Source organism: Eufriesea mexicana, unplaced genomic scaffold (genome assembly GCF_001483705.2).
Source record: "Eufriesea mexicana isolate 0111107269 unplaced genomic scaffold, ASM148370v2 scaffold5017, whole genome shotgun sequence".
Classification (NCBI taxonomy): Eukaryota; Metazoa; Arthropoda; class Insecta; order Hymenoptera; family Apidae; genus Eufriesea; species Eufriesea mexicana.
The window spans coordinates 433,443-442,831 of record NW_016912971.1 but is presented as its reverse complement, the minus strand read 5'-3'; the positions used below and the strand labels follow the sequence as shown (position 1 = coordinate 442,831).

Below are 9,389 nucleotides of genomic sequence, written 5' to 3'. Positions count from 1 at the left end.
GGAAAGAGGCAGAGAAAGAGATAGGAAAAAGCGAGCTGCTTCTACATCAAGCAGTGGCAGTAGGTAAGAAAATAAATATTTTTCTTATATAACTAGTAATTGTAGTTAAAACTACTCTTATAATATGTTTTTGTTATTCATGCTTTTTAGTTCCTCAGACAGCAGTTCAGGTTCTTCATCTACAAGCAGTGGGAGCAGTTCCCGATCAAGCTCTACTTCTAGCACTACCTCTACTAGTTCAGCAAGTTCTTCTGGAAGCTCTAGAGATAGAGGTAGAAAACGAAGTAGAAGCAAAAGTATAGATGCTTCACGTAGACATGATAATAAAGAAAAAGAAAGAGAGAAAGAAAGAGAAAGAGAAAGGGATAGAGACAGGGATAGAGATAGAGACAGAGAAAAAGATAAAAAAAAGAGTAGTAATTCTGTCATTGACAAACCTAAACCCAAAGGACGCTCTAGGTAAAAATATTGATCAAGTACATGTAGACAAATAATTTTGTTTGCAACTTTCTTTTTTATTTCATTTGATTTTGATCACCAATTCCTAGACCAACAAAAATACATATTGGACATTTAACCCGTAATGTTACTAAAGAACATATTATGGAAATTTTTTCTACATATGGCCAGATAAAAATGGTTGATTTTGCAATGGATAAGCTTCATCCAAATCAAGGTCGAGGTTTTGCCTACGTGGAATTTGAAACAGCAGATGAAGCTGAGAATGCAATGAAACATATGGATGGTGGTAAGCACAAAAATTTGAACTTTTCCTAACTTATTGTCTTTTTAACATTTACTGATAATGTCATTTAACTTATATTTCTATGATACTTGCAGGACAAATAGATGGTCAGGAAATTACTGCTGCCCCAGTATTATTACCAAAACCACGACCGCTACCGATGCGAAGGATGTCACCTTTAATGGGAAGAAGAGCACCCCCTCGATGGGGCGGTGGCGGTAGAAATACACCTCCTCGTTATCGTAGACGTTCACCACCAATTAACCGCCGTAGAAGTCCACGGCCACCAAGACGTAGACCAAGAACTCGATCGCGAAGTCCCCCAAATAATCCACGGCATCGGCACCGTCGCTATACGAGATCAAGCTCAAGCAGCTCTCGATAGCAACCTTTTTTGTACATATAAAATAAGAACTGAATTTGACCCAACTCAGTTCATCCTGGTTGGTTGTCTTAATATATTAAGCAAAACAATTTTTACCGATTCATTCGATCATATTGATAGGGAAGTGTATGCACTCAAAAATACAATACACTTGTCCACGACGATGTTCATGGCAATTCACGTCTTTGTCGTTGATTGAAGCGCCGTTCGTGATCCGCAAATTCTGCTTTTGAAATATATCAATTTCACACGTGACAAATATATTGCTATTGATTGGTACCTGAAGGCCGATGACCCCGGACAAAAAATGTACTATTAAATATTATCACATGATAGTATTAAATGTAAGACATGAAGACTTCAGAAGAAATATTATTTACTAGTAAGTATGTAAAGTATAATTTCATAAAGAAATATGAAGAATTTAAACTTGTTTGTCACATAGTGTAATGGCAGTGTCTATTTATAAACTATTGATATTTTTTTCTGAGGTCTTTATGAACTGTGAGATGTTTCAGGCTTGGTAGAAATACTAGAAACGACAGATTTGATAGAAACTATGATTATTAGACCCTTTTACAAAGAATCAATTTTAGAAAAAACCTATTCACACAAAATCCTCTTTTATACTTCGCGATATCTACAAGAACAGAATCATTGCATCACATTGCAACCTTGTATCGATGAAAAATATCTACAATTTTTAAATTGCATATGGTCGTTAATTATATAATAATATACATTTTTATGATCACTTTACAGTATAAACGAAACGGTTTAAAGAGCCTGATAACTTGACAGAAGTAAGTATCTTTTTGGAGGCACCAGGGTTTTCGAATCTAGCCTGGTCCATGGCACGAATAGTTTATTTTTTTCTTAAGAGAGATCTTGAATTCGCTCTCTGGTAACATAACGACGTATATGGCTAATAAATTGAGAGGACGGTGAAACAAGGATACAAACAATATTTCTTTTTCAATTTCAATAGGTACAAAATCAGAAGTTGCAATATTTCTAGATAGCATTAAATGTGTTTTTGATTAAAGCACTTTGGCACGGACAAACTGCTTTTATATTCGTTTACCCACAAATCCCATGATGTCCTGACGAATGTAATTACTTTTTTGTCTTGTTTTATTGCAAATTGTATTGCAGTAAACAGATCATCCCTGCTTATAATTCACAGGATAAAAGTTTGATTTACAACGTGTGTCTGTTATTCTTACAATTACAACGAAAGATAACTGCAATGCTTTTAAATGATCTTATGTTTTATATCACAGGCACCAGAGTGCAATTCTAATTTGCATCTAAATAAAAAGAAGAGAAAGCAAGCTTGTGCTGCCAAAAGCCAAAGATACCTGTTCTATTGCCCTCTCAGTGTTTTTTTTTTTTTTGCTATTATTTCTACGGTACAAATTAATCTCTATTAAGAAAAGAAAACACAATTTTTTTTGTTATATTATATCGATTAAATTAGGGCAACTTGTTTTACGATCGTATCCGTACGTCAGTAGTAGAGATTCGTTTATACGTCGCAATAAATAAATAATTAAATAATTTTTGAGTAGTGGTAGAGATCCGTTTAAGTTTGCTCTTAACTTGGATTTCTTTTCTTACGTAGCATCGTCTCGCATTCTACAATATCTATAATATTACACACGATACTTTTTGTTTTAAACTGTACGCATAGTTATCGTAATGATTAAAGTTTATATCGCTATAAACAGTCAGATCCCCGAAAGTTGCAGAGAATCACATAAGTCATCATCATTTGTTTTCTTTCTTCCCGTGATCACATTATTTCAATAAATGCCTTGATTTATTTGTATCGATGATTCGTCCTTTAACTTTCCGTCATGTACTCAGACGGAATTCTATGTTCACGAACAAGGCATTTTTGTTAACGATCTTCTTACGAGTGCGTTTGTTTGTTATTTTTAAATGTTCTATACGTTTTTCGTTTCTTCGCACTTTCTTTGATAACTATAAATATTATATAATCTATGTACAATTTCTTTTAAATAACGCCTCTTCTTCATTAGCAAAATATCAGCACGGGGGTCTGAAAACTTTACGAAAATGCTCAGAATGCTGACCCTTTAGTGCGTTCATTTGCAGAAGCTGAGGACGTGGGGAGGATGTATCATCGAGATTGGGAAGCATCCTCCTTTTTATGTATATCCGCGTGCATTAAAGCGGGCTCTAATTGTCGCGTTGGTACCCCAGGTCCAGGTCCTGCTCTATGATGCATATGTAAATTGTTCAATGGGCCAGGGCTTGGATCCTTGCTTCTCAAAGAATTTACAGGTGGTGGTGGATACCCAGCGTAAAGTTTAGCTCTTTCCTCCTCGTCTGCTCGAAATGCAGCAGCCATCAATGGATTATAGCGTAATTGTTGTAAAGGGTCGTAACGATAATCTCTGAACGGATCCCCAGGCCAAGGGCCTCCTGGTTGACCAGTGGGCGCGGATGGCGGTGGAAAATGTTGCATCGGATGCGCACTCAAACCAGGAAGCATACTTCGTGGCATGGAATGCGGTGCAGGCATACTATGCGGATGCCTTGCGAGATATGAATGAGGATGAGGATGGTGGTATCTCGTGTCAGGCAGTGGACTCGGGCCAGGTCCTGTTGCAGATGCTGCTCCAGGGCCAGGACCTGGTGGCCTTGGAAGCATCACGACTTCGTCATCCTTACTTCGTGGTTCTTCTTTAACGCGTACTTCGCCTGCTTCTATAGGCGCCGATCCATTTCTTAAAGGTGACCGTTCCCGACCTACGACCACATGTTGCCGATTTTGATGCAGTAATCTTTCACGCTCCATTTCACGTCTTTCCATCTCTCGACGTTCCTTATCTCTCCTTTCTCTCTCTCGTTCAGCAGCTTCCTGCTGTTTCCTTTTTTCTTCCTTCTCTCGCTCCCGTCTCTCCCTTTCGCGTTGCTCTTCCCGTTCCCTCTCTTTCTCTCGTCTAATGCGCTCGCGTTCTCGCTCACGTTCGCGTTCACGTTCGCGTTCGCGCTCGCGTTCACGTTCACGTTCCCTTTCACGTTCACGTTCCTCAAGTTCTGCTCGTCTATCAATTGCAGGTGGTTCCGGCTTTAGACTCCAAGATACCGCTGTAGTTGGTGGAAACCCAGTAGAGGCTCGTTGTAATCTAAGTTCATAAAGAAATAAATAATTAATAATTTATACACTCTTTTTGCAACAAGATAAATAGGAACACACCCTCGCCATGGATCATGTACTGATCCCAGTCCGCCCAATGGTGGCATTTCCCTCGATGGAGGAAAACTAGAAAGACCAGGAAAATTCGGATTCGGTGTGCCAAATGTTGATGGGTAACGGCCAAATGGTGACATTCCTGTCCCTAAAATGGTTTTGACACAATTAAATCATTGTATTTACAATTTTTCATGTCTCGCATAGATAACTTGATAACAAATTACCTAAATGTGATGGTGTAGACAAAAAACCAACGGGATGGGGTGGAGGTGGTGCAGGATGTGCTGGTGGTATATTAGTTGGAAATGGTGGCGCCATTGGAGGTGCACCTATTCCGAGACCACTTCCTGGACCTCCTGGATAAAGATGACCTGGTGGTCTCAAGAGTTCTGTTTTAGTGTTAACAACACTTCCCGCCTTTGCTTCCGCCTGTTGCTTTTGTTGATGGTGATAAATTTCCCAAGCAATACGAACATGCATTGCATTCCATTTTCCGCTTTTCTGTAATATAAGTATATAATTATAAGATTATACTGGGAAGTTCTAATATTTATTGATTTGTATTTATTACAAAGATTACCTTTGGTGCAAATGATGTTAAATGATTGGGAGGTACAAAAGGAGTTGAAGGTGGACCGATTCCGGGGTGTAAGAGGCCGGTATTAAAGCCAGAATAACTAGAAAGGTTTAAATTTCCACGAAAAAATGGAGATTCAACACCCCCTAATTTCGGGATATCCTTGAACTAAGAATATAATTATTTATAAGTAACATAATAAATAATATGTTGTCATTCTTATAAAAATAAACGACGAAATATATTACGTACTATAGGCGATGGGAACAAAGTTGTCGCAGCCGTTGGTGGAAGCAGGGGTGTGTGTTGATGTACATGAGTGTGCTGATGTTGATGATGGTGCATCTCCGTCCTAAGATACGGGGGAGGACCCAAATTGCCAACTCCGACTCCAACGTTTCTGTCTTGGGATGCCAAGAATCTATTGTCAAGCTCTCGCCTTAACAGGTCTGCCTGACCTGCGACATGAGTCACCCCTTGTTTTGGTTAGTGTCTCATTCGTTTTGAACTTTTATTCTACCTTCTTTCTTTTTTCTCTTTCTGTTACTCGAATCCCAAACAAAATTGAAATATAGCTTATAAACTTACTTGTTTGAAAAAGTGACTCGGCAGAGAATGGATTAGGATTGGTTGTTGGTGGTGGTAATGATGGCAGTGACGTATGTGGACTGGAACTGGATACAGGAGGTGGTAATGGTGCCGCGAACATGGGCGGTGGAAACGTGTGCATGCCAAGTGGTACTGGTGGAGGAGTTGGCCTTGGAACTGATGTTGCTGTTGCTGGAGATAATTGTGAAGTTGTGCTGCTACTGTAAGTTATATAAAAAAATATTTAAAAATTGTGAAAAGTTAATAGAATATAAAAGAATTATTCGAAAGGCAATGATCTCATTCATACCCAATCCATCCTTGTGGTTTGGTATAAGCAGGTAGACTAGAATTGGCTGGAGAAGACGTGTTTGGCACACTTACAGGCGTTATACTACCTCGACTTAGGCTACTGACGTTACTGCTATAATAAGTAACATTATTATAAGATCTCTGTTATAACAAACGATGGAAATATTTATGATTTCAAAATTATACCTATAGCTATCCCTTTCTCGATTCGGACTATGTCCACGAGGTGAATTATTGTTTCTTCCAGTCAAACTACAGGCTACCATATCTCTGTGAGCAATGGTATTTGCCGTAGTAACTGTATTAGTTATTGTGGATACACATGTCGTGGTGGCAGCACTTAAAGGAGTATTATGATTTGTGGTATTATTTCCTATTGGTTGTTGTTTGCTTATGTTAGTACATGGGGAAGCTCTACTTCCTCTCTAAAAATAAAAATTATCTAGTATTAGCGTTTGATACAACTATTATAAAAATATTTATTATACATAATGTTTATCCAGCTTAAACAAATCCTCAATAAATTTGTAAAAATATGCGACTTACCACTTCTGCCCGTGAAGAAGCAGAATGGGAGGGAGATGGAACAGCAGGCGGAAGGTATGGACTGTGATTTAGAGCTGTGTATGGTGTATAAAGAGGTGGATAAGATGGTTGGGTCTGAGGATAAGCAGCCATGGGTATCGATGGTGGATAGCTAGTAGTTGTAGCTCCGTTTGATGGTGCTGCTGGGGTGACGCCTAAACTGGCTACTGCAGGACTAGTTGTGTGACTTGACGAAACGAGGGGTACATTAGGTGGATGTAATGCAGGTATTGTTGTATGAGGTTGTTGGGACAAGGAAGGAGGTGGCAGAGCAGGGGAAGCTGGCCGCTGTTGCGGAGCTATTGCACGTGGGTTTGCTGCCAATGGACTAGTCATCTGAAAGTACATTCAATCGGATGTACATTAAGTTCATAGTTGCGAAACGTTAAATAACAAACATTTACTTACAGGTGGTTGGGATATGTGAGGGGGTAGAGTAGGACTGGGAGGACTTGGCGCTGTTGGAACTGGTGCAGACGCAGGCACAGGAGGTGGTATAGGTGCCGGAGCATCCGTTGCTGGATTGGAAATTTGTCCACCTGTGTCTGGAGGTGAACCTCCTGCTCCGTTTGCTGGAGGCAAAATGTGTGGTGATGATGATGGCAATTCGTCTACAACATAGATGTTGATCTTAGATAAATGTTTATAAAACAAACGCGTGTTATTGATTCAAGTATTACATACATTTACGTGCAAGGGGTGGTGGGGTAGAAGATTCAAAGAGTATCGATTCAGCATCCGAGCCCTAAAATAAAAAACGATGTTTAACAAACGGTTACCCGTTTATAATTGTATATTTTTTTGTGACATAATTACTTACCTTATCGTCTTCTCCTTCACTATCACACTATAATGAGAAAATAAAATATAAGGTAGTTATTATAACAAACTCAGACATATAGAAATAATACTTTAAGTTCTATACTCCTGATACTTACGATATAACCTTTACCCGAACTGCAATGACTGCTAGCCTGTAAAATCAGTAAAAATTGCACAGGGATGAGAATTGATTTAAATGGTAGTATTGCATAGTATAGTCACATTGTAGTTATAACAACACTTACATCGCTGAGGTGGTCCCTGGAACTGTCTGCGTCCTGGCAATCCCTAGGTATACCAGGGCCATGCAATTGTTCAGATGCTCTACCACTATCGTCACTTGTACCTGCATCTAGGCCCTGGAAAACAATCAATGCATAATTATATAATGATTTTATTCTACACATATTTACAGTCATGAACTGAACTTTTAAGACTTACCTGGTTAATCGTAGAAGGTGTCAGTATGGAATTGTGTGTATAATGGTTGTGCTTGAAATGATTTTTGATGTGATGCTCGTTGTGTCTATTATTTTGTCCTATATCCACCTTTGGTTTTTCTTCCACTATTGATATTAATGTATGCAATTTCTTGACATTATTTTTGCCAGCTAGCTTTATTGCACTCTGTAATCATAAAAAAGATCAAATTATATTTTAGCTTGAGAAAATAAAAAAAGATTGAAAAATGAATATTATTTAACATAATTGTAAAAAAAAAAGGAAATAGATTTCTTAGTTTCGAATTTTTTAATTGTTGTTAAAAAAAATTGATAATATTTTTTCAGGAATAAAAAAAAACTAAAATATAACTAAGCAATTTAGTTTCAGTATGGACAATTTTTTTTTTTTAAATGTACGATTACATTCTAAGGGAACTAAGGATGCTGTTGCAAGAAGGTATCATGATAAACGTAATATAATCCTTACGATAACTTTTTGCAATCGCTAACTCCACGATGTAAAATAATTAAATTTCATTCCTGGCGATCATTGTACTCAATAAGCAGGAGATACTGGTATGTCCACTGGTTTCGTTTGCATTCAACACGTATAAAGTTCGAATAACCAGCAAACGATTATGTTCAACACGTATGGTAAACACGCCACGATTTCTGCCACAGATTCACACTGGTGTAAAAACAAGTTGGATGATTTATTTTTTCATCACTATAAACGTTGACGAATCGTCAAACTCGTGTAAGAAAGTGTAAGGTGAAAACTTGATGCGCGCACAGTAGAAAAAGCCGTATGAGAACGCCTTTCCGTCGGTGCCTTTAAACCGCGATGTCAGTGCACATTTCTGAACGGGTGGCGCTCTGCCCCCTCCTCCTGGCTTTTTTCTCTCGGTTTCCCCTATGTGCACCTAAATACCGTTATCGTAATAAACGCGGTTTCCGTCGTTCCTGAACGAGAGAGTATCCGTCAGACGTGCGTTCGTGATAGGCCGATTTCGTTTAAATTCGAGCTCTCTAAGAAAGACGGGCGTTTGCAAAGATGACAGTAGGATTCACAGGCAGCACCATGTCTCGTGTGCGCGATGCAGCACACGAATAGTGGGGAGAATGAAAGAGGCAGTGAGCGAGGTGATGGTGAAGGGAGTGAGGAAGAGGGGGAGACACCGAGTAGAAAGTGGGGGTTGAAAAGAGAAGAGAGGGAAATGACGAAGAAGGCAAAGAGGAAGAGCGAGGAAGAAAGAGAAGACATTGACCGAACGAGCAGCCGCGCGACAAGGCCTCCTTTGCCGTGCCAGGCCAGCTGGAAGGAACGAAGCCTGAACCCTGACTTCTCTTTCTCGGCTCCGAGTATTACTTTCCTTTTTCGATAACCGTGTATTCGCTTACGCTTTTTTCTGCTCTCTCTTTCTCTCTGTCTCTCGCTCTATCTTTCCCTCTCCTTCTTTCGCTGGTACAGTTGGCTACCAAAGAAGCGATGGGAAAAAGCCACTAGAACTCGCGGTGTAAAAAACTACCACCTAGCAAAAGCCATACTCCACCTGCGCACGTGTGCCAACTGCGAAGTGAAACCCCCTAGGACATGCACTGCGGTCAGATTACATATTCTTCACAGGTAAATTAATTAAATAAGCCTCTATCTTATGCATATACGTGCATATATATACACATTATATATGTGTATATATATAATT

At 39.2% G+C, this 9,389-nt stretch overlaps 2 protein-coding genes across 5 annotated transcripts in view; one reads left to right on the top strand and one right to left on the bottom strand.

Moving 5' to 3' along the window:
- Positions 1-1,426, top strand: part of LOC108551740 (RNA-binding protein with serine-rich domain 1) — a 2,299-nt gene extending 873 nt beyond the window's left edge. The window contains 4 exon segments of the mRNA XM_017906002.1: positions 1-63; positions 151-491; positions 533-748; positions 841-1,426. Coding sequence (XP_017761491.1) covers positions 1-63; positions 151-491; positions 533-748; positions 841-1,130 — 910 coding nt within the window. The 3' untranslated portion in view covers positions 1,131-1,426.
- A 79-nt stretch (positions 1,427-1,505) lies between these two features.
- Positions 1,506-9,389, bottom strand: part of tay (tay bridge kinase) — a 22,387-nt gene continuing 14,503 nt past the window's right edge. The window contains exons 2-16 of one of the 4 annotated variants that reach the window (XM_017905999.1): positions 7,682-7,867; positions 7,486-7,599; positions 7,357-7,392; positions 7,239-7,265; positions 7,103-7,163; positions 6,827-7,029; positions 6,380-6,754; positions 6,020-6,258; positions 5,832-5,942; positions 5,522-5,742; positions 5,186-5,409; positions 4,937-5,101; positions 4,581-4,857; positions 4,360-4,501; positions 1,506-4,288 (exon numbers count right to left, since the gene is read on the bottom strand). In XM_017905999.1, the coding sequence (XP_017761488.1) occupies positions 3,277-4,288; positions 4,360-4,501; positions 4,581-4,857; positions 4,937-5,101; positions 5,186-5,409; positions 5,522-5,742; positions 5,832-5,942; positions 6,020-6,258; positions 6,380-6,754; positions 6,827-7,029; positions 7,103-7,163; positions 7,239-7,265; positions 7,357-7,392; positions 7,486-7,599; positions 7,682-7,867 (3,393 nt within the window). In that variant the 3' untranslated portion in view covers positions 1,506-3,276. Of the gene's footprint in view, positions 4,289-4,359; positions 4,502-4,580; positions 4,858-4,936; positions 5,102-5,185; positions 5,410-5,521; positions 5,743-5,831; positions 5,946-6,019; positions 6,259-6,379; positions 6,755-6,826; positions 7,030-7,102; positions 7,164-7,238; positions 7,266-7,356; positions 7,393-7,485; positions 7,600-7,681; positions 7,868-9,389 lie in introns of all 4 variants that reach the window. The other 3 variants (XM_017906000.1, XM_017906001.1, XM_017905998.1) reach the window with 3 other exon arrangements.